The sequence below is a fragment of the Oreochromis aureus genome, linkage group 15 (assembly GCF_013358895.1).
Source record: "Oreochromis aureus strain Israel breed Guangdong linkage group 15, ZZ_aureus, whole genome shotgun sequence".
NCBI lineage: Eukaryota > Metazoa > Chordata > Actinopteri > Cichliformes > Cichlidae > Oreochromis > Oreochromis aureus.
Window position 1 is genome coordinate 33,762,115 of NC_052956.1, and position 25,380 is coordinate 33,787,494.

Here is a 25,380-nt window from a genome sequence, read left to right on the forward strand (position 1 = left end):
ACATTATGAAGGCCACATGTAGGCTGCAGTAAACAAGGTGTTAAACAGGTCAGGCTTCATGGTCAGTTTCATGAAGGGCAGTTACATTAAAGCGCCAATGCAGAGCTGAGATTAGAAGTCTTCGAATGATTGTGAAGCTACCTGTTGTTTACCTGTTATTTTTTTCTCTCCCACTTTATGGAAATGATCAGTTTTAAGGAGTGCAATTTTATCTTGCTATTCAGAATTAGTGAGTCAATGTTGCAATAACACATTTTTGGCAGCATAATTTCGTCTGTTGTGTAGATTTCTGTATAAAAGCATCAGGCTGGAGGATTTCTCCCTCTGCTGGTTATTTGTGCAATTACAAATGAAACAAGAGCATTTTAGGAAAAATGTTTTTGACCTTCGTGGCCATGGAAGAGATTCATCCGGCACATCTATTCAGTTCAGTTTAATCCAGTTTTATTTATGTAGCCCCAAATCACGACAGCTGCCTGAATCACTTATTTAGATGTTGTTAACTCCAGGGCCGAGCAGAATGCAACCAGCTGTTTTGTAGACTTTTGTACCAATATTTTATTCTATAATTATAAGAATCTCCCACGTCCCACAGGTGCTTCCCGTGAATGTTATGAGGCCATGTTCAGTAATGTTCAAGAAACCAGTTTAAGATGATTTGACCTTTGTGAAACGGTGTGTTATGCAGCCATCAGAAGATGAGTTCACTGTGGTGATGAGGGGATAGATGGTCAGAAACAATGCTCAGGCTGTGGTGTTTAAATGAGCCATCAGTATAAGGCAGGATGGATCCCTTTCATGTTTATTCTCATCATATCCTCTCAATCTTGCAGCAGAAACTGAGACTCAGTAGATCAGAGAACATTTTTTTGTAATCGTCTGTTTTCCTGTTTTTTTGAGCCTGGGCGAATAATAGCTTCATTTTAATGTTTCTAGCTGACAGAAGTGCAGTCTTCTGCTGCTGTAGTCCATCGGCTCAGTGTGTTGTGCATTCAGAGATGCTCCTCTGCATACCTTGGTTGTTTAAGATGTAATTGCTGTTGCCCGCTCATCTCAGTTATCATTAAGGCTTTTTGATAAGAGAACTGCTTCTCTTTTGGAGACCATTCTCTGTAAACCCTAGAGAGGAAGGCTGCATGGCAAAATCTCAATAGCTCAACAGTTTCCAAAAATACATCAGGCCAGCCTATCAGCTGCATTTACAGTCACTAATATTACCTTTCTTCCCTGTTCAGACGCCTGGTTTGAACTGTATGCCTAAAATGCATTGAGTTGGTTCTATGTGACTGGATGATTGCGCATATACGTTACCAAACAGTTGAACAAATGTACCTAATAAAGTGGCAGGTGAGTTGTTTAAAATGTAAATGTCCCCCTCTCTCTCTCTGGGTCTTTGAAGGACACTGACTAGTTTCTGAGATTTTCTTCAAATTTCTTTCAAAAATGAAAAGTGAAAGAGTGACATCCTGAGGATGTTGAAGCTAGTAGCAGCTAGATATTTGCCACCAAAATGACAATTTCATGCTAAATCCTGGTGACTCAAGCATGTCATGTTTTATTATTTTAAAGTAATCAGAATCTTAACTTCAGGGTAAAAACCTCACTGGATGTTGAAGAAGTGCCAGCTAAAAGCATTCACTGAGGGCAGAAACACTTCAAAAACCACAGTGAACTGATTGTTAGCAACTTTTTTTTTATTATTGTTTTACCACAAAGTACAGATAAAAACATCCACAGCATATTCTCTCACTTTAAATGGCCCAAACTGAGAGGGAATTGAAGAGGCAGTGATACAAGACCAAATCAAGTCACATGTTATTTCTGCGTGCTAGTAGAAGCTCTACAGTCGGCAACCTCTACCAAGCTGGATGGCGTTTGTTTTTGTGTACATACTGTAGTGTGTATTGCTTCGTAGCTGAGTGACACATTCATTCACAAGCAGGCCTAGAAATGAATGCAGGGTACAGTACAACATGGCTCTTTGGGGCATTTCAGGTCTTTTTTCCTCTTTTTTTTCTTCTTTTTTCAATGCAAGCCTGAGTCAATACAACACAATCCACACATATGACTCAAAGGTAGAGTATTTACAGACAGGGTTTATATGGAGAGGAAGACATATTAGAAAGGAGAACAGTTCAAAGTTTTGGATTTTACCAGAAACGAAACAGTCACAACCAGTAAGAAGAAAAATGTATGCAGGATCAAAATCATCTCCCCAGTTTATAGTCATATTTACTGGCCAAATCACTTCCTTTTCTAATAATAACACCACTCGGAATGGAGACTCAGTTTTTTATAGTATTGAAGTTCCTGCCAAACATGAGACACCAGCTTTACAAAGTCATTCATTACTGATTTTCATACAGTAGCGCTTTGCCCTCTCAGTCCGTAGATGTCATCCCATTCATCAATATGGGTTAACGATGATATGAAATAATTTTGATATGAACAGGATTCACAATATTTCCCTGTGAGGAACTTGTTTCATTACCTGTTTAAACGTTTAAAACTGGTGGCGCTCCTCGACCTGGCACCCCACAGCAAAAACAGCGAGCTGCTTCTTAAGCAATCTTTGGTGAAGTTTAAAGAAGGAATACCCGGTAAGCCAGTTTTAACTGTTAAAACTGTAATAAAACCAAAGTGCAAATACTTTCCCAGTACTGAATATTTAACTCCTGCATTGGCTCGAGCCTTCAGCTGCTTGACGCTTGCTTCATATTTAAACAGTGCGGTCCATAATTTACCTGAAGACTGAGATCACACGCAAACACACAAATAAACCGACGCCCACACAAGAGCCTGCATTTATCTCTAATACTGAGGTGTTAGTGGTATTAATCGCGTAGTGTTTGTTATTAAGCAGATAAACACGAGGAGTCAGCGTGTTCTTTGTTACGCTGTCCCGGTCCAGAAAAGAAACGAGGTCTCTTTCAGAATAATGCAATCAAACACATATAAACTGATATACACCCCACACATGTTGCCATACATGTTTTCCCTGTCTTGAATCTCGCTATGGTGCTGTACCATGTGTCAGCATGATCTCTACTCTCTGTAAGCCTCAACCAGCAAGACAGAAGCTCAGGGCTGTAGTTGTTGAATTATTTTGAAAGCAAGCCAGCATACTGTACTCACCTAGAGGTCAAAGATCAGTAGATCTGCCAAGTAACCACAACAAACTCCGATCTGGCCGTTTTGGGAATCATCCTAATCTATCCTGATGTTTCTTTCACTGCCTGCAGTCAAGCTACCAATAGAAAGCAAAATACCCCGGAATATCAAAGAAGCAACATCGCTCTTGTCCTTCAAAGATTGATGAAATGTTTCAGTGTCTTGATATTTGAGGACAGCAATCAAAGAGATGAAAGCCTGAAGTCTGAAGGTTTTAGCTGTTACATGACGTCAGCGTCAGTATTTTACAAAAAAAAGGTATCTGCAGAATTTTCTCCACCTGATGGAAAATACTTTCAACTGTGTTGCACAAAGATGCTTTTTAGACAGCCTCCTATTTTTCCCTTTATCTTCCAGTGACAAAGACAAAGACGCATTAAAACCTTTTCTATTATACGAACACTGAGAACCTAAATGGCTTTAAGACTATTCTGAAAAAGAAATGCATCTCCTTCCTCTAAAATAGAACTTATGCAACGATGCTACGCGTCACAGCAGTGAAAACCACACCAGACGGATTTAGACTTGTTAGTAATTTAGCAGAAAGTTTCGATTTATGATGGTGCATTATTTCTGAAAGTAGCACGAGACATAACCAAGAGGGAAATTCGGCAGCTCGCAGAAGACACGCTTCGACACGACCTCCAAACAAACTGGCCTTTTATACCAGATACTGTCCTCATAGAGCTTCGCACCGTCTTCATACCTATCCAGAAATGCATACCTTTAGATGTTATATATATAGATATATATATTGCACAACATTTATATGTACATTTGAAATAAATATAAGTAAATAAAATGTGTCTCTTCATTTTTTGCTATTTTTCACTTAGTTAGAATTTGTTCGCATCCCTCCCACCCCTCTAAGTGTTTTGCTGTATGAAAAGAACAAAAGGGGCACCAAAGTACAAAAAGAAATGTAAAAAATGAAAAAAGGCGAAACAGTCAGATGAACAACGGAAAGACAGAACGCTTGCTATCTGTTCTGAAACTTGGTGAGACAACAAAAAGAGACATTTAATGACATATATGAAATGCATTACATTGATACCGAGCAGATCTCAGCTGGATCACCACTCCCACGTAACTGAGCAGTGTGGCCCTCTTGGGCACCAAATCCAAGGCTGGCATCTTTTCCAAGATATTCAACTGACATGAAACAAAGAACTGTAAACATGGGAAGGATTTCAATGGCACTCTGAGGGTGTACGTTACGCCGTCAAATCCTTCTTGTAAAACCACACCGAGGATCAGGGAAACAACATAAGACGGGTTGAAAAGCTTCAAGAACCAGGCTGCAAAGAGTCTGAAACTGCAGTTTGATTTAAGGTGCTTTGGCATCATACCAGCACCTGCACTTTTTGAATGACCTTTTAGCTCATTTGTGCAGAGAAACTAGAAGCAACCACAGCAAAAATACTAATTCAAACACTTTTCAGACGCTTTTCAGCTTGATTCTTGTGACCTTTAGCCAATCTTCCTACAGAGACGAGCAGGAAAAGGAGTGAAACGGGTGATGAAGTACAGACCCAAGGACCTGGGGTCCAGCTGAAAGGAGGACAAGGAGAAGGACAGTGGTCAGCTTTAACATGCACAGTCCTGGTGAGGAGGAGCGGGTTGCTCTGTCAGCTGGGGCCCCTGTTTGGCCCCTGTGACAGCGGGATCGCCGGCATCCAGACTCTCAGACATCTTTTCACAGATGATGTCGACCAGGCGCTCAAAGGTCTGCTTCACATTGATGTTGTCCTTGGCGCTGGCCTCGAAGAACTCGAAACCTGGAGGAGAAACAGAGCATGAGAGAGGTCGCCAAGCCGTGTTCAGTCTGTCAGTCAACAAGGGATACACCTTGCTATCTGCCGGGCAGATTACATTTGGTGGTGCGGTCGGAGCTAATTCCAGTGACTCACAAAGCTAACACACAGAGACAGATAACCTTTTACAACAATTTGACCTAGCGTATTTGCCTTTGGACTGTGGGAGGAAGCCAGAGCAGCCAGAGAAAACCAACACGGGAACAGGGAGTAACATGCAAACTCTGCACAGAAAAGCAACAGCTGGCCGATAGGTTTGAACCCAAAGGGGCAGATAAAGTGCAAACTGCAAACTCCTTCCTGGCTTATCAGACGGTACCAGCCTCAGAGAAGACTCCACTCATGTTCCTAAAACATCACAAGCACTATTAGTCTGCAAAAGAGCTCTGAAAGCTTCCATTTGAATATAAAAAGTTACATATCTTGTGAACTCGCAAGGTTGAATTTTGTGCGTGTGTGTGTGTTCAGCATGAACTCACCGAGGTGTTCGGACAGCTGACGGCCTCTCTCTGAGCTCACCACTCGTTCATCCTCCATGTCACACTTGTTTCCCACCAGCAGCACCTGGGCATTGTCCCACGAGTACGTCTTAATCTGAGTCGACCTGAGGGCGGTCAGAGAGGAAACGCAAAGGCTGTGATGTCTGAATGCAACATTAAAGGGGTTTTTTCCCAAAAATTCAGGATCGCACTGATTGAAGGGGTAAAAAAAATGAATCTGAATCTAAAAACTCTCTTGTTTGCATGCAAATAATAAAAATCAAAGAATCAGTGTGATCTCTTTGATTTTACTGTAAGTCCGTACTGAAACTTAAAGACTGAATTGCCCATAAACACAGGCAATATCAACAACAAAGTATGACCGCGTAGGTGGAAAATAAATGGAATGGTCCTCTGTGATGTTATATAGCAAAACAAAAAGGCGAAGACACCATCTCATTATTCTGCAGAGACAGAAAGCTCATACCGTGGTCTATTAAAATAGACAGAAACCTGAACCGGATCAGTGGCTCTGTTCTTCTATCCCCCTGTATCCCTGCATCTATTTCTAGAGTGATGCTAAATCTCTAGATGCAGTTTCATTCATCATCTGCACAACTCTTCGTCTCACCAGAAAAACAGCGATAGAGGGTGATTTTTGATGCCCAAACTGCACCCAACAGAAACTTAAAAAGAACATAACAGCACTGTTTTTACACAGGATACAGCATCCAAATAATAACTTTTTTAGTGGTCTTTATCCTACTCGCTTATATGTTGTTGTCCCCCTTATCATCAGCACTACCCCAGCCAATGGCATACCAGTCCTGGACAGCATTGAAGGAATCCTCGTTGGTAATGTCATACATCAGAATGAAGCCCATGGCTCCTCGGTAGTAAGCTGTGGTAATGGTGCGGTAACGTTCCTGGCCAGCCGTGTCCTGAGGAAAGAAAAGAGCAATTTAATTACAGTGATTGTTTTTATCATGTTACTGCAGAGTGGCTCAAACAAAGAGAGTCTGGAGATTAAGATAGATTGGCTTTACACATGTGGAGAGGACAGATAGTGGACATATTGGGCAATCGGTGTTAAAGATGGAGCTGCTAGACAGGAGAAAAAAAAGGAACGCTATGGAGGAAATTTAGGGATGTAATGAAGGAGGACATGCAGAAGGTTGGTGTGAGTGAAGAAGATGGCAGGATGAGATAGATAGGGTACGATGGAGACAGAGGATCCACTGTGGCAGCTGAAAAAAGAAGGATTAAAGAAATAATTTGGGTACCAGAAGCAACAACATGAATTACATTTCCTCATACTTCACACAGCAGTTTAAATCAGGTAATGAAAAGCTCATAACATGCAATACAGTTACATCATCTATACTGCTGAATAAGCAGTGCCAAAATCCTGCTGACAATGCGACACAGTGTATCACTCAGGTGTGTGTTTTAATGTCACAGTGCGCTCCCACAGCACTTTCTACGCAGCAGTAGAAAAAGCAAACAGCAGCTCCGTGTGTGTTGATGTAATTGGGGAGTTTATCTGCAGCCCTCACTGCTGTTGGAAAGGTGCTGACGATTCAGAGCAGAAAGTATTAGAAAACGTATCTTTACTTACAGCTTTGACACATCAGGCAAGCACATAACTGTGTTTTAAAGGTTTAATTTAATGCAATCAGTCACTTTGGCGTGTAATACATGTAAACACTATCTTTAGATACACTCGAGCACACTAAGACCTGTTTAGTCCATTTATTTGATTATTTCTACCCTTTCTTTCTACATTTACACCATCCTTCCCCATCGATCTTCTACAATGACTTTCTATCCAGCATTTAAGATATAAATACTGAAACCTTTCAGCAGGTGACAGTTCATCACCTCTTCTCTCAGTTGTTTTTCCATTGTAATGTTTTCCACTTATCCTGCCTCTGCAATCCCCGCTCTCTCCCGTTGGCTGGAGATCCAGGTGAGGTTGGATTTCAGAGCTTAGCCCTGATTATTGCTCAGGGAATTAAAGCACAGTGTTTCTGCTAGCCAACACCCTGCCTCGCCTTGTAAGCTGAGCGGCTTCTGTTCCAACAGCATCCCTCAGCTGTCGGTGCGGAGATTAAAAAAACAAAAGTCTCATGCTGGTTTACACTTCACAGGATGAACTCTTTGTTTGACACTTTGGCATTCAAAACCATTTGGATAGTCATACAGCCAGTGCACACAATCAGAGATGTGTTTTTTTTCTGCAAGCACACATATGGCATTATGGGAAATGTGCTTATTTAGTTTCTTGCCAAGAGTCAGTTAAGGTGACCAATGCCTCTCTCTTGTCTGTTGGGTTAATGTGAAGGGTCATTAGCCAGACAAATGCTGTATTTGGTCAGGTTACAACTTCTCTAACCAAGCACTGACTTTGCCCAAATATTAAAAGTTCTCTCTGTGAACTTAACCATTACACACTTAAATGAAGACATATTTGGCCTGTTGGCCATGAGCCTGGTTCTACAGGAGATTTCTTCCTGCTAAAAGGGAGTTTTTCTTTCCCCCTGTCGGCTTTGGCCTTTATGGGTAGTTTCTGTCTGGGTAACAGCTGTACTATGGGCACATTTTTTATGGCTTAACCAGGAGTTCGACTTAAGGCTTAAATTTCTGACTGTCACTGCAGTCTGTAGCTGGTCACTATCTGCCAGGCGCCAATCCCAGTAAAAATTACCAAACTGTGTTTGTACTATTGTTCCTTTAGACATTTTTAAATATCAGACAAATAACATGTGACTCAGTGTCATGGACCCTGAGTTTTTGTATTTACTTATTGGCTTCTCATATTCACACCGTTCTTTGGGTTTTGTGTTCTATTTAACAAAGTATATATTTGGTCTCTTTATGTTTTTATTATTAGCTTCGCCTACAATCTCTTAGTTTTAGCTTTCAGATCTAGTTTTCTTTGTATTTATAGTTAACGCTGTATTGTCACATACTTAAATTTCTTAGACTTCGGTTTTCCTGCCTCCTGTGTCTCATTGTCAAGTTTCTAAGTTTCTTATGTTACTTCCTGTTTTGGTTTGTCTTTTGTTCCTTGTATTACGTTTTACTTCCTCTGTCTCTGATTATTCCACCTGTGGACTGAGCTGTCCTCTATCCCCCAAATTAGTCCTCTGGCTTCAGTTTGTCTTTGTTGTAATGATTGTTTATCTTCCTGTTGTTCCTCCCTATGTATTTGACAAATTTGGATTTTGTTCTATATTCTATTTCTCCAAATTCTTGAATTCTTGTTTCTTGCACAATTAAACATGAGCTGTATGTTGAACGTCCCTGCCTGTAAAGTCTGCTTTTGAGTCCTTATAGCTGTCTGTTAGTTAGTACTGATAATCAGGTACATGTGTTACCTGTGTTAAGTTTGCTAGCTGTAGCTGCTAACTTAGCACTCATCCTATGTAAATATGCTAATGTTGGGGGTTTAAAACCCTACAAATAAGTCCAGTAGTCTGATGTCATGGTGGCTACATCTATCTTTTAAACACAGTTCATAGGAAAATCATATCTCTTATTTACAAGTTGGTAAGAGTCCTATGTAAGAGTTTTCTCTCTAACATGAACACAATGATACTCCGCCGGATGCATCGAAGAGCAACTTGGAGTTAGGACATTTGTATTTATCTGTTTTTTTTCACTATGCTAAGCTAACCAGCTGCTACCTGAAACTTCAGCTAAACATATGATAGTGGTGTCAGATTTATCAAGAAAGTGAAAGAAAAGAGTGAATTAATCTTATTAAGTCATTTTAGGGGTTTACTTGAAAGAAAGACAAAGATAATTAGCTATGGAAGAAGCTGAAATTGTGTCAAAAGAACTGGTACTTTTAGCCATTATTGTTGCTATATCACACCAGCTCCTATAAACTAAATGCCTACCTTTCAATAATCTGTTGAAAAATTCCATTTCAAAAACACATTTTTAATTAAAGTTCTGACAAACAGATAAATACACACAAAAACAGCATAAAAAACTGACGAGTGCCATGAATATATCTATTGGCTCAGTCATACATTATCACTCTCGGGTCACTAGAAAATTGCATTTTCAGAGAGCTGTAGCTTTGATCTATGCTTTCCAAACTGATGGTTACTGTATAATGTTCTGCAACAGCAGCTTGGACCCTATTTTTGCTCACCCACTAAGTGTGTGCTGCAAGTTGTTCTGGATAAGTGCATCAGCTCTATACCTAAAATGTCAGTGTAGGTAGCACTGAGTGGTGTTATATAATGAACACTGGGCTATTCATATTTGAGCTAAGCATCAAATTTAGAGTGAAGGGCTTACTACGGAATATAACATGATAATCTTTCCAACTGGCAAGAGATAATGTAGCCTATAGCATGTTCATGAAGGAGAGAACAGATCTTTTTTTGTTAGTAGCTGCAACATTATCGTCTCTGCTGTTTTCCCCTTGTGTGTGTGAGCCTAGAGACATCTAATGGAGAAGGAGCTCCAACTAAGGAGGGTCTGAGCACTGGACGGTGTGTATATGTCTGTCTTACTGGATGTCAGCAAACAAATTATATTAGTATGATCATAGTTCATCCTCTCTGTCTACCTTTATAAACCTGGTAATTCTGTAGCCTTAACTTTTTAGAATTGGTCACGTTTAACCAGAAGTATTTACTTTGGACTGCAGCTGTCATGGGCGCTGTGAAAGCAGCAGCATGATTCTCCACACCGCATCTCAGGCCTTCAGTTTTATCTGCAACGTGACGCATTCTCAAACGTGGCCGTTTAAATAACATGTATAAGTATATGTCACGGGTCTGCCCAAATCAACATACACTGGAATAACTGCACACTGTCACACAAATATACGCACTGTGCGCTCATGCCAACATTTTCATTTTTACTCTGCTAGCTGAGCAGTGGGGGAGGAAGTGTGTGTGCGTGTGTGTGTGTCTGTGTGCGTGTGTGTGTGAGACAAAAACGAAAGGGAGGGGGGCATCTTCTGAGATGTGTAGTAATGGGGGAGGGGAGAGCGTCGCCCAGTCATCGGTTTATTCTTCTCCGATTGGCCGATTGTGTCTTTCTTACCAGAGACAAGACCTGTGAAAGGCTGACAACAGAGGCAGCCTTACACACATAACAGATCCACGTTTGCACAGCTACACACATGCAATGCTTTGCTCACCATCACAGCTCTGGTTGCTGCAGAACTTTGGTGCGAAGATGGAAATGATGTAATTGTCTACAGCATGGCACCTAAACACCAGTTTCCTGCAGCTCAGATCAGAGAGTCTGTTTTCCCAGGGCGCTCGTCTCTAGTCTGCAGTTTAGAGCTTCAGCTGTCTTTAACCCTCGCGCCCTCAGAAGCAAATGCACGACTGAGGAAACACCTTATTGTTTGCTCCCGGGGTCGTGTCACCGTAACCGGCTGTGTTTTGTTGTCTTGTCGTTGCTTCACTTCTAATCTATTCTGCTCTGTTGGTGTTCATCTGCACGTGCAGGCTGCAGCGAAGGCACCGGTGTGTGCAAATCAGTGTGTTCACTGGAATCTGACTTTGCATAAAACAGCACCACGGGGCAGTGTCTTACAACTCCTGTTTTTAATTTTTATTTGTTCTATTAAGAGAACCCATCGGAAAACATGAATATCTACATTCCTAATCTGACAATGACAATATTTTTAAAGGCAAGGTTAAAATCCTGACATCATAGACAGGGGCGAAATGGTCTGAATAGTGTGCACGTGCAGGACGATCCTTCCTGGAAGGTATTTGTGGCATTGCACTTGCTTTCAAAAATAGTTGGAGAATGGAGAAAAAAAAGACTTACAGGGAACTGAAACCCAGCTTTATTTCTCACATCCACACACCCTGTTTATGCATTTCACATCTCAGTGCAGAGGAAACATTTCATGTTTGTATGTAAGCCCATCTGGGCATTGCTGTGCAGAAAAGCTAAGCGGAGTAAAGGAAGCATAAATGCTTTTGCGGTATGGTGGGAAAAAACACAAAGTTTGACCAGCAAATGTTTGTGAAACGTGTGATGAAGTGCAGTGCTTCTTGCATTAGCTCATTCCTCACCACAAACACACACACTTCAGATGCATTTCCTTGGTGTTGCTAAGTTAACCTCTCATTGGACAGCATCCGCCATGAGTCACCTATATGTCCTAGTTTGAAATAACTCAAGGAAGTGATCAGATCAACACCATGTATACCAAACGCAAACCAGATGCATTGACTTTTATTTAGCAAATAAATACCTAAATATCAAGTGCCAAAAATTCACAGTCATACTAATTATGGGCAGATTTAGAAAACAATATGAGACAAATTCTCTGTCATCATCCTGGGCATTGGTGTGTCTGGGCTCTGAATCATTTTTGTATTTTTTAAGATCTTAAAAAACTTTATATAGTCTTTAGTTTTTGCTACCTTTGTTACCTGGCTTCTGTCAGTATTTATCACTGTTTATGTTCTGAGGTTAGTTAATCTAGCCTCCTCTTTGGCTTCATCCCCATGATGCCTGCTCCTCCATGAGCCTTGTTCTACAGGAGATTTCTTCCTGCTAAAAGGGAGTTTTTCCTTCCCTCTGTCGCCAAGCGCTTGCTGTTAAGGGAACGTCTGATTGTTGGGAATTTCTTTGTATCATTGTACGGTCTTTACCTTGAGGTCTTGAGGTGACTGTTTGTGACTGTTGGAATTCAATTGAAGTGAAAATTCATCTCTGCTAGCGATTCCATGTTTAGTTACTTCCTGTTTTATTTTGACAGAAGTTGCTCACTGTGTCTTATGTTAGGTTTAACTTCCTCCTGGCTTTAGCTGTGTTCTCACCACTTACCTCTCCCCATGTTACCTGGGTCCATATATATTGTCTCCCCATGTCTGTTGTTGTGTTTTCCCTCATAAGTGTGTATGTGTGAACCTGTTTTTTCTTTACACCTGTCAACCAGTATAATATAAACTAACCAGATACTAGTAAGCAAAGTAGGTATACTTTTTGGTTCGTAGCACTTTTTTTCTTTTCTTGTCATCTTACCCAGATCTGTAATTTGATCCTCTTGTCATTCCTGTAGATAGTCTTCACCTTGAAGTCGATGCCAACTGTGCTGACAAAGGCCGGCGTGAAGGAGTCGTCGGCGTAGCGGAACAAGAAGGAGGTTTTTCCGACGCTGCTGTTGCCGATGATGAGGATCTTGAACATATAATCAAAGTTTTGGTCAGAGGACTCCTTCTGCCCGTAGGTCGCTGTTGCCGAAGCCATCTGTGGACAAAGACAACAGAGAAGGTCTTTAACCAAACTCCTGGAGTGACCTCACTGTAAGATTACAGTAACGTTCTCTGAAATAGAAATGACATTTTTCAGTTTCTTCCATTTCTAAAATACGGTGACAAACTGAGCTTTCTGAGTAAGAGAGATCCACGCTGTTCAGATATGGTGCAAAAATCATGAGCAACAGAACAAGAAAGAGCAAAAATTGATATAAAGCAGGTGTAGATATGAAAATAGAAGATAGATATCAGCAGTCAGGATAATATCCAATATAAGATTTTCTTGTGGTTACTAGAAAACCAGCGTAGAAGATCTGATAAAGCTTTAGGGAAAACAATGCATATCATCTTTGGAGTAAAAAAATGCAGAGATTAGGTGATTAACAAGGAATTAATCAGCTTTAATTACTTTAATAATGTTTCAAGCAAAAATGCCGAAGAGTTATTATTTCCAAAGGTCAATGGGCTGCTGGCAAAACCTCAAAAGCGACAGTTTTAATTTCTCCTTTTACCAGCATTTTAATAAGAAAACCATACATGACTTGATGACACATTAAAAATAGCAACATGTAAGATGTGGAACGGGGTGGCCATCCTTCTTGGTGATGGCAGATGGACCCCCAAACTGTGGGGCCTCCATCTGCACAGTGCAAAGTGCAAAGAACCACAGTAACAATAAGAACAAGGATGGGCACTGCCAATTAGAGAAGGCTCTACATGCTACATTCTGGGTCCGAAAGATACACAGACTAGTCAATAAAAATGAAGGCATTCATTAAGACGCATTAGCAGCTTCTACTGTCAGCCAGGACATTGCGCTAAATTAATGAGCATCGATTTCATTAAACACACGCAGAAGAAGCTGCTGAAACAACAGCAGAGGAGCTGTTTAACACAGAAGAGGTCGTACGTTTAATGCGTGTTAGGACAAACGACGTTGTCAGCATCTGTTAGACTCAGCATAACAGAGGATAGTGATTAACTGGTATGCTTTACACACTGCACATTTGCTTCATGGGCATTAATCACAACCACATATTGCAATATTCTCATTGGTGGATGTACAAGTGTGGGGATGAACTTCATGCTAGCATAGAGTTTTGTACTCACTAGCTAGCCATGTAGTTTAAAGCCAGTCACGTCCATAATTTTCTATTTTAATTATTTATGTAAAACGTGTTTGATCAAAGTTACACTCTATTAAAAATCCCACCCAACATTTACACCAACAGCAACACCATTAAGAAGTAAGCATATGACAGCACACTGCACACCGCATACAAGATGGTAAGCCAAACAGAAGGTGGCTGTGCAGATTTGTAGGGGACACTAAGTCTATGTTAACCATGAACTATGTACAGCATGAGAGCCTTACGTGCAAATGGATAAACTTCAGATTTAATTAATTTCTTGTAAAGCTGTAGCAGGGTGTGGGCTTGAGTGAGCACCGAGCTCACTTGTAACGAGTCTTGTTCAGCATCTTGACTTCATCGGGGTTGTAAAGCCAATATAGGATCTGGTATGGTGCATTTGCTAATACTGAAATGCCGTGTTTTACCTTAAATGATGGATGAAAAAAAATGTAGTCATAATGGCTTTTTGTTCCTTTTGTCTGAAAGAGCCCGTGCAAGCTTCTTTTAAATGACCAACAAAGGCATTTCAAAAAAAGTCCACATTAGGATGCAGGCAGGCGAAGGATGCAGGGACAGATGTGTGGGACAACTTCTAGACATTGATTCAGTGTTTGCCTCCTTTTTCACTCAAAGTTTAGTTGGGTTTAGACACAAAAATTACGAATTAAGAAAATAACCTACTCTAGTCCTTAGATTGGGGTCTAACTATGATGCTGGTTAGTATCATAGTTAGATCACAGTTTAAGTTAGCATCTAACCTAAGGAACTGTAGACACCTCCACTTTCTTGGTTTCCAGTATAAGGTGCTAGGTTCAAACCCATCTAAAGGTGTAACATGCAGTTATTAATGAGACCACATTTCTTTTGAGGAACACAATCTCATAAAAATATAAGACTAGCACTCACTTTAAAATCCAAATTTTCCTCAAAGTTCCTTATTATACATTGAACCTTTTTATGAATCTTATACACTGCATTAGCTAGTTCTACATATTTATTCAGCAAGGTCAAACTACTGCTGTGTTTTAAACTGGGCTGCAGGTCTGCTCTAACAGTCAGCCAAAGAACAACAGCTGCTTCACTGAAACTCACACTGCTGTTACGTTACTGCATTAGCTGTCCAGGACAACAAAGATTCAAACCTACGAGACCTAAAAGGATTTAGAAAACAGAGTGACTCTTCAGAGCACGATGACTGTAGCCCACAGGACTCAGTCCCTTCACCCGCCTCTATATTTAGACTGTTATCTCGACTCGGCTGCAGCGGAACACTAGAACTCAGAGAATAAAGAACAAAGAAAACAAGTGCACCGTCCTCACAGCTCGGGCCTATCGGCTTACACGCAGGAACACAGAGATGCTTGTTAAATAATGGAGAAGCCCCGACCCTTCCTCAACACATTCTGTTATGCAAACGGGGGCTGAGCAGGTGGGTCGAGATGTGATAACCTACTGTGAGAACGCTGCACAGAGGATCACAGAAAACATTCATAAACATTCATAAAGCTGCTTCATGTAAATAGGATTTAGTCAGGTTCCTAAATTGAGAGCATCGGAAAATGCAGCAGCCACATGGCTGCCAGTATCTTTTTAGTTGATGACTTCTGCTCTGCCTGTGACGTCAATAGTTCCTCACAGCTTGGAGGATCTGTGAATACTTCAAGAGTGTGCAAAAATAAGACGTGCATACTCTTCAAAAGAGCCGAACCTAATCAATAATAATTATGGATATGCAGGATTAACTTAGAATTACTGAGTCACAAGTAAAGAAATATAAACTTTTACCTTACAGTATGTATTTTGCAAATATTACTTTAGATATTAAAGGTTTCTTTTAAAAACATACAGTATTGCGCAAAACGATGAAGCAGCCAACCATTTCTTTCTATTTTGCTGGGGAAACAGGAAATGGGTGCAGAGGTTTATTGAAACACATGAAAATATAGAACATATGGCAAAAAAAGATTTTGTACATTTTCACAAGCTTAGTCAGCTTTCTTGTAATTTCCTTAAATAGTCTACAGGAATAGTTCTTCAGGCTTCTTGAAGACATTCAAAGCTCTACTTTGGATTTTGGCCTCAACAAAATGTTGAGATCTGGGCTCTGGGGAGGCCAATCCATGACTGATGCGGTTCCATTGTGTGTGTTTTTTTCTATCCATGTTTGCTTTTACTGGATTGGGAGTGTGTTTGGGTTGACTATCATGCTGAAAAATCAGTACTGGCTGAAACATAGCCCCAAACCATAACAGAACCTCCACCGTGTTTTACCTTTCTCCTGATCCTTTTTCATGTTTTTACCCTACAACCATAACCATACTGAACAATGAACTCGAAAAACACTAACATATAAGACTGTGTTTTTAATGTGCAATATTTATCAGTTCTACATTCTTATTATTTACCTCTGCATGCAATTGTTTTCATTTATATTAATAGGCATGAGTCCAGGATCCTGACACTCACTGGAAATTGGTTAGGTACAAGGACCGGACTGAAAATCTGTGAAAAAGCAGCCAGTGTCCAAAGACAAACCTTCAGAAAGCCTGTAGGCCTGTGGCTCAAGACAACCTTAAAAAATGCCAAAATGGTCAGACTTCTCAGGAGAAAAAAGAAATGAGGGGTGCCTCAAACCGTTTTCACAGTATTGTAATTTATTGAAATGGTGTGTCCTGATGTTGTATTTTCATAAAACACTGTGTAGTCACACAGGACAAATAGTGTCATCTTAGGTAGCTCCCCTGAAACTGTCCTCTCATGTTTTTAAAGGAGATGACTGACTATATCCAGAAACAGTCACAAAAACATAATAAAGTGAACATTTTTCTTTTCCAAATAACTGACAAGCCCTGTCATCCAATGAAAGTCCCACTCACTGAACATCAGACAAAAGGCAGAAAATCACCAAACAAACAAACACAAAGGTAGCAGTCAGGAAAGACAAGGTGACAATTTAACTGAATAAACAAACTTCAAAGAATATGGAGCAAAAAAGGCAAACACTTTGGTTCACTTGTCAAACTGATTTTTGCCCCTTAAAATTGTGTAAAAAGGGTTGTATTCAAACTGAAATAGACATATAAGCACATTGAACTCAGAGCCATTTCTTCATTTGGACTCTATTCTGTAAAAGCCCACAGCTAATAAGTAGTTTAGGGTTCACTGATATCATCACTGTTACAGCTTAATCAACCCTGTTCACTCAATCTGGGATCAGTCAGCTGACTTCAGGTGAGATTGATGCTGCGCAGTTGTACCGTACACGGCTCAACTCTACCCTACTCAGCTGATGGTCAATAGTTGGAGTTTCAGTCACAGCAAAGGCACTGCAGTGTGACTCACTGAGTGTGATGAGCATAATCCACACAAACATTAGAAAATAAAAAGTAAACGTGCAGCTGAAGAGGATGAACAGCGTGTTGGAGTAACTGATCTGCAATCAGTTTGGTTTAGTGTTGCTTTTCCTGTCCCCATCCTGACAAACGGAGGTCCAACCTAAACAACAGGAGACGCTTCCATCCCAGAATTCCTTGCAGAGGTATTTAAGGGAAGATACACCTACAACTAACAGCATTTCATTGTACAGAGTGGTGTCGGTGAATTTCTCTGAGCGAGAAAAGCCCCAAAAATATAATTTATTTATCAGTCATATAATTGCATGCTCATAATGTTTGCTATGCACGCACTTCTGCTTAGCTCTTGAGGAAACTGAGTATTATTTGCAGGCTTAAGTCAACGCTCCGCCTCAGGATTGCCCCATATGTCACTACTTTGATCTTTTTTGTTTATGTGGCCTAGTTTGCATTAAGACCCCACCTTGGATCTGTGTGAGGTTTTCTTCCTGATTCCGGAGTTTTTACTCCCACAACAAGTGGACTTTTTTTGCTAGTTTTTGTCTTTACAATCCCGCATATATTTAATCTTACTCTTACTATGGTACAGTAGATGGTATTTATTATGATTTGGCACTGACACTAACCATCCCTGACTAAACTGATTGACTTCCTGGTTTAAAACTTTACATTTTACATGTATTATCTCAAAAAAAGAAAAGCTGGCTACTAGCATGCTTACTGACGCATCCGTGGGTGGCTGTGGCTCAGGTGGTAGAGCAGCTCAGCTACTGATCGGAAGGTTGGTGGTTCGATCCTTGGCTTCCCCAGTCTGCATGCCAAATATCCTTGGGCAAGATGCTAACCCCAAGTTGCACTCCGATGCGTTCATCGGAGTGTGAATGTAGTTTAGTTTGCACTTAAGTTTAGAAGTGCTTGTGTGAATGAGGAGCGCTTTGAGTACTCCGGGAGAGTAGAAAAGCACTATATAAGAATCAGTCCATTTACCATCAGAGCTGTGTGATATCAGCGTCAGGTTGGAAGAGTCTAAGATTTGACACCTATAACTCAACAGTTATCTTTAGGCTAAGCTCCGGTGAACCAGCTGGAAGTGAGATGGCACTTGATCACAGTCAGGGTTTGGTGTTTGATTTCCTCTTTGGCGAGCCTTATTAAAAATGTATCTGCTCTTGTTACCGCTGCACGACAGGGTCTGCTCAGCTCTGCAGATATTTCTGCCCACGTGTTCGTTATCGATGAGCTTCTCCGAGCCGAGTCAGCAGTGTTACAGTGACAGCGCGTCAGGCAATTACACAAAGTTTTGCTCTTAGAAACATTTGAATCCAGGTCTTGCAGTCCTGAGACCAAAATGCATTACTATACTTTCCTTCCACTGGCTGTACTGTAAAAACCCACGTTCACTCATATTTCTTTTTTCCCCCTCTGGAACATTTGCTACATTTATCCTAGTGCTGTGATTCGCAACCTCTTTTATAACCTTTTTATAAAATCCGGGCTCCAAAATTCTTATTGATTCTTTTGCAGACCTAAGTGTTGTTGTTTCCAGTATTCACAGCAAGGATTCAAGGAGTTTAAAAATGACCAGCCAATGCTGGAAGTGTAGGTCTTGCCAAACGCTACTGCAGGCTTTTTGCTTCTTTTCTGTGACGGTGCGTTGAGATTATTGCTGCCTTTCCTCTGCGTCTCCGAGATTAGCTGCTGAGAAGAGAGTTGGTTTAACCTTCACTAATTCGATACAGAAGCTTATAGAGAAAGGCCTTTGTGTTTAATCTCAAAGTAATTAACAAATTCTCATTATGCAAATGCCTTTCAGCCTCCAGAATGCCGCTGCTTTCTTTTGGCTTCGCTAGCAAATATCCAAGCAAGTCAGGTGTACGTGCACTGTAAGAGCTGCCTGGATATTTGGATTTCAACCTTTGGAGGTTTATAAGCCCATGCCGTGACCCCTGTTGTTATTGCAGCTGTAGTTTCTCCTAATACTGAACCATCAATTATCTGTTGCGCCTGTGTAGGAAATCAATATCTTCTACAGCCCAGAGTGACATCCTCGGATGTCTTGACCAACAATCCAGCAACAGTCTGAAAACTAAAAGAAAGAGGAGACGCTGGAGAACCGGGGACTTTTTTTCTGCCACTTTTGATTAAAAAAACCAAAGCTATAAATAATAATCAAACTTCACTTTGACCTTTATCTAGGTTATTGAGATGAAAGATGGTGACAACATCTGTTAAGCATATGCATCCCTTCCCTCTCACTGTTCCCTTTCCTTTTTTCTGGTACAATAATATTTCATATTGAATTTTTGAGCATATGTTCTTTGAGCTGCTGATTATGCTGACTCACATCCCTATTTCCCCACATGGATCAATCCAGTCTAACATGATGGTCATCGTCTGCATCATCTGTTAAATAGTATAGAAATATAGATAATTATCAACAGAAATGTGAAGCTAAATGGCAGAAAGTATGATATAATAATATCTGAGTCTAAGTCAAGGCTTCACACAGTGTTTTTTTGATGGAAAACTACAATAGCATGCCGATCCACACGGTCAGTACATTTGCACATTTAGGGTCCCATCAAAGTGGCTCTGAAATTTCCAAATCTTCCCCCACAAGCCGAAAAGTTGCAATGGCATTCGGTCTCGAATAAAAAGGAGATGAGACTGAACACCAGGAGGAAAAAAGGATTTCAGAGTTTAAAGATAACTCCTTCCATTGTGGAGAGTGCAGGGAAGATGGAGGAAGGGAAGCACGCTTTATCAGGCAGAGATGGCTAATAATAACCAAATCTGTTACCGCAGCGACTTCTAGTTTTAATATTAGATCAGCTGCTCAAGTCTCTGTTTGTATTTATATCCATGTAAGATCAGGATGAGTCACTAAGAAAACTTTGATATAAAGGAAGAGGATAAGTTTTCTTTATAAGTCACAGCTCTGGGAAGCTTGGTTTTCTGAGTCTTTCTGCTTTGCTCAATAGCACTTTGTCAATAGTTACACCTTAAGACCACAGGCAAAGTCTTTTCCATTTTTTTCCACACTAATCCAATCAGGACTAAGAGTTATAGGTTTCACTGCTGGACAATGACATCACTGTAAACCTGCCACCTAAAGGAGATTGATGTCCCTGCAGGAGTTAAGTGCTCCTGCAGCCAGCCAGTCAGGTTCATCTAATCAGGATTGGCTGGCTTAGTGCAGACGGACAGCTAATCCACAGCTGATCCCAGATCACCTAAACACCTTCCTGCTTAAGATGGTTACTGAGATGACTCACAGAGAGGTTTTCAACATCTCTTAACAACATCAGAGGACGGTTATGTGACCGAGCCTAACATCCCCAGTCGATTTCATTACAAATAACTAAATCAGAAACTTAAGAGTGTCTGTGATTTTTACAGAATAAAAAAAGTCGTCCTCCCTGCAGGTCCCTGTACCAGGACAGGTTCTATCTGTTATTAAAACGGCTCCCATTTTTCAAAGGTTGTCAAGCGCTCAATGAAGAAGCCACGTGTCACTGCTCTGACTGATAGCCGTCTGCTTTGTTTTATTTCTGTTCCATCAAACTGAATCAAGCTACATTTGTTTAGAACATTTTTGTGAGTGTCACAGAGTGATTGTTCTTGTAAGGCTGACATTCAGTTTCTGATTTGTGGCTTTGGCAGAAGCATAAATATCAGTTTTTGTTGGAGTTTTTCAAATCTTAGTCTGGTGTGCCGATGGGGACGAGGAAGCGGATATCAGAATCAGAATCAGAATACTTTATTGATCCCTAGGGGAAATTATCTTTCGTTACAGTGCTCCATTATAAACAAACATTAACAGAGACAGACAATACACTAACTAAGAATAGCACAATAAATGATATGGATATGTGTCACTTCTCCATGAAGCTAAAGGTTTTGACCTTTTTTCACCGAGGACATTTTCTCAGGTTTGTAAAAATATTGTCTCGTTTACAGGTTCACGGTGTTCTCCTCCATAAATCAGTTATTTGGATCTTCTTGTGTTTGGACTGGTACTTCAATAGTGGGGACGATGTTTAACAAATCTTCAAATCAAACTCTTATCTGCTCTGCTGCTCCGCAGTCCCCACCTTGCAGCATCCTTCTTCTTCTCGTCTTAGTACTCATCAAGCGCATTACTTTGAAATGGCGCCATCAATAGTTCTTAATCGAGGGGTCAATGCCACCTTCCTCTTTAACCTGATAAAAGCGGTGAGATCCCCATATCTGCAATAAGGCAAGCTAATGCAACTCCTTCCTTTCTTTATTAGAACAAACAGACAGTGATGGAAACTAATGAATTACATTTACTCAAGTGCTGCACTCAGTGACTTAGCTACACTTCTCCATTACTTACTTTTCAGATTACAGTGCATGACGCATTTATAAACGGACACATTGCTGTGAATCCAACAAACAGTCACATAATCAGCTCCGTATAGACCCAATAATCAAATCAAGTCAAATCTATAAATTAACTGATAAAAGAAGATCTTGTCTTAATGTAGCATTATTACTTTTACCCATAATCTTCACCTCCAGACTCACAACTAGGAGCAGAAGCATTTAATGGCTCCAGTGTTCATCCAGCACTAGACTGAATGCAGCGCGATGGGTGTGTGGATGCTGCAGCAGAACTCTTTCCTTTCACTCACTCGGTCCACACTGGCCAAGAGGCTTGTTAAACTCAAATCTGCGCGATCTGGCAGGATGATCACCATTTAAAAGTGAAGTCAGCAGCCTTTTCACCTCTGACCTCTTTAGCAAAACGCTGCTGTCTGCATCTTTCCTCCTGCACCGCCGTCTTTCTGTGCGATGCTTTTGATGCAGTGGCAGTTAAAGAGAAATCCAGTGTCTCGTCAGTGTTTCTCAGCCTAAAAACGCTGATGTTTACTAAAACCAATGTGACGCAACATTTACAGCTACTAACCAGCCTTATGTGTCAAACAATAACTAACAACCTAGTGAAACAGGACAGCAGTGGTGTTACTCCGCTGCTGTCCTGGCTCTCCTAGTTTTCCTGAGACAGCATTTCTCCCCCCTTTTTCCTCCAATCACGTGCCTCCTTTCTCTAGGAAGCGTGGAGATGCAGATGAGAGGAGGGGAAGCTAAAAATATCATCACTTCATTCTCCACCCCACCCCAACCCCCCGTGCACAGAAAACAGAAAGCAGCAATGAGAGCAGCCAGGATGTGAGAGATGCTTTTTGAGGTTAGAGTCTGCAGGTGAATCCGGGACATTAAAAATTAGTCACGTGTGTTTGTACACAAGTGCATTGCTTAATTTATAATGTTGATTGAAAATGCTTCTCCCCACTTAATGCTGAAAGATGTTATATTTGGATACATCTTTGAGAGCTTGTTACAGTCATTAAAATTGTCTCGCCCCCCTAAATCTGCTGAGCTGTGCTCTGCTTATATAGAGCTTTTGTTCTCAGACATTGTGTGCGTGTGTGCGTGTGTGTGTGTGTGTGTGTGTAATGTTCAAAAGCATCTATAATCATAGTTTAAAGCATCATAATCATGGATTAGCTCAAGAAATCCGATCTTTAAGTCTGTTTTTCTGCATATGTGTTCAGACAGGCACCTCAGACTACTGCTGACAAACTGACTGAAATGTAATAAAAAGGCATCCACCCTGCATATCAGTGGCATCTCTCCCAGGCAACATTAGTGTGTGTTTTGCCATGTGAAGCAGCAGATGCGTCATTTCTGCCTTCAGCCACTAAGTTTATCGTCAGCGAGGACCTTCAGATATGGTCTGCAGGCTGTGAGCTCACTTTGAGACTCTTTAAAAAAAAGCCTAAGAACATGCTTGCAGTCTTATTGTATTATACCTATTGATTATGCTTAAAAGCCAAAATGCTGGCTGATAGGCTGACACAATGCAACCCCACTGTACAGTTTTCAGTAGGCTCCTGTATAAGATTTGAAACAGCAGCTAAACCAGATGAAACTCTATGCATTTCATATGTGTGCTTTCATCCATATCCTTCATTAGCTGCACATAATTAAAATATATAAAAACAATATTTATGATTTAGTCTGTTTTTTTTTCTTGTGAATGAATGAACAGATCATTCAGTACTTACTCCCAGAGATCTGACTCAGTGTTTTACCTCGGCATGGGAACACAACAGTCCTCCATATGGCTGCCGCGTTTCACGGATTAAATACTCCTGTAATCCCGGTATTCGGATTGTTGAATGATTCTCTGTGCCGACCTTTAGTTATGTCATGATGCTTATTTAAATATTAACCTATTAAATGTGTAACCTATTAAAAAAAGGTTTAAAAACCCCCACAGGTTTCATATGTTTACTCTCGTGCAGTGTGCTCTACGTGTGTTTGTACTGTATTCCACTGATTCTGCCTCAGATCCATTCAAACCTGTTTTCTCGATTTAACCCATCGGACAGTGTGAAACGCCTTTTCCTGCAGGACAGGCCGTGAGTCAAGCCAGAGATCCAAGACAGCAGCAGCAGCAGCCCTCATCCATACACACAGATAACAACAATCAGCATGTTTTTTACGGGTTATTCTGACGCCGGTTTATGGTTTTCACAATGGAAACAGCTGTTAAGGCAGGCATCTCACGTCAATGCTTCTGTCATCTAAAATATTTTGCTGGATGATTAAAATAAACTGCAGTTGAGACACTAAATGTGCTAAATTTAATGTACGATTTTATGTCCATCATCTCCAAATTAAGAAAGAAAGAAAACCCACCTTTATAGATTTCTATCTGGCTGCTATCCTCCACGTCCAGCACCCGCAGAAACACCACCACTCACTGTCAAGTCGGAATGGTTGCGCAAAACAACATCCTGTTGGCTTTTTCAAAATAAAAGCAGATTGGTTTAAACGGCACAAAGTGCCTGAAAGATAAAGACGATTCTGATTAACTGATCCGATTGTATTTTTTCACTTAATCCTACAAACGTTAAATATAACTTCATTTTAATGTATTTTGATATATATATATATATATATATATATATATATATATATATATATATATATATAACACAGGAGCGTTTGTAAAGATTAAAACTTACAACAAAATGGACAATTCTTTGTAACGTGAAGAGAAAAACGTACAGTCCTACATCAGAACCGACATGCTTTTCTTCCTTTGCAAAACCTGGTACCCAGTGAACTTTTTAAAAAAAGGTTGGACAATGTACTCAGACCCTTTACACAGGCAAATACCTCAGCTTTCTGCATTAAGACTGTTAGATAAGTGTGTATGCGTTATGAGGTACATGTATTTGTAGCAGTAAAGGTCAAGATGCAGGAAAATAATAAGGAAACAACGAAATTAATTGACAGAAATGAGAAGCCACAGCTCTGGTTTTAAAATTTGTCTTTTTTTATTTCTATACCTCACGTGATTATCAAAATAGTTACTTACTATTTACTAGAATGCCTCAAAAACCAACTCATCTCATTTAACTGCGTCCATCGGTTGAAAAAACTGTTTCATACACGCAGTTGTAATCCCAACGATTGGTAAACAAATAAAGGATAGCCTATCTCACGGTCTTTTTGAATAAAACAACCTCTTTGAGCTTGGCTTTTATTTTGAAAAGGAAAAAAAGAGTTCCAGTCGTTTTGTAACTGGGGTTGTGAAGGCGACATAAATGAATGGCAAGTGGGCGGGGTTTAGGGGTACGAGAAGGATTGACGTCCTGTCTAACGAATCCGGATCCATAATCAGCGTCCTGAAATATTCCACCTCAAACACTGAAGCGGTCCTTTATTATTGATGAAAGCTGCCGGAGAGGCTGAATTATTGATTACGAGGTCTGCAGTAACCACTGAGTCCATTCCCACCCAATAAAAGACACCGGTCCCATAATGCACTGCAAAACCATCACACTCATATACGTTTCATACTGATGCGGTGTAAGGTACAGCGCCTGTTTCATAAGACAGCTGTAAGCGCTGCAGAGCGGATTTTCTAAAGTAACAAGAAACAGATTTTAAGCACAGCTGGATCATTTATACTGAAAGCACATCACCTATTATTAAAGAATAGCCTACATTTAGTAGGAAATTGCACGTGATGATGATGTCACTGGAATTAAACAATTGCCATTCAGTATTTTGTTTGTTTTGTTTTTTAACTTATTAATCATGCTTAGTAAACACAGGGAGAACAACGTAGTTTA

At 40.5% G+C, this 25,380-nt stretch overlaps 1 protein-coding gene across 1 annotated transcript; it reads right to left on the reverse strand.

Moving 5' to 3' along the window:
- Positions 1-1,676: 1,676 nt before the first annotated feature.
- On the reverse strand, positions 1,677-24,012 carry LOC116318419 (ras-related protein Rab-3A). Its single transcript, XM_031737423.2, has 5 exons — positions 23,936-24,012; positions 12,485-12,709; positions 6,287-6,405; positions 5,465-5,589; positions 1,677-4,949 (listed from the first exon to the last, which is right to left on the reverse strand). Exons 2-5 carry the CDS (start codon positions 12,707-12,709, stop codon positions 4,759-4,761), a joined length of 660 nt encoding a protein of 219 aa, XP_031593283.1. The 5' UTR covers positions 23,936-24,012; the 3' UTR covers positions 1,677-4,758.
- Positions 24,013-25,380: the final 1,368 nt, after the last annotated feature.

Coding starts and splice junctions, on each gene's coding strand:
- LOC116318419 (XM_031737423.2), bottom strand. CDS start 12,709: ATGGCTTCGGCAACAGCGACCTACGGGCAGAAGGAGTCCTCTGACCAA. Junction 5,590..6,286: donor TTCAATGCTGTCCAGGACTG/GTATGCCATTGG, acceptor GACCGCCCTCAG/GTCGACTCAGATTAAGACGT. Junction 4,950..5,464: donor TCAGCTGTCCGAACACCTCG/GTGAGTTCATGC, acceptor TTTCTCCTCCAG/GTTTCGAGTTCTTCGAGGCC.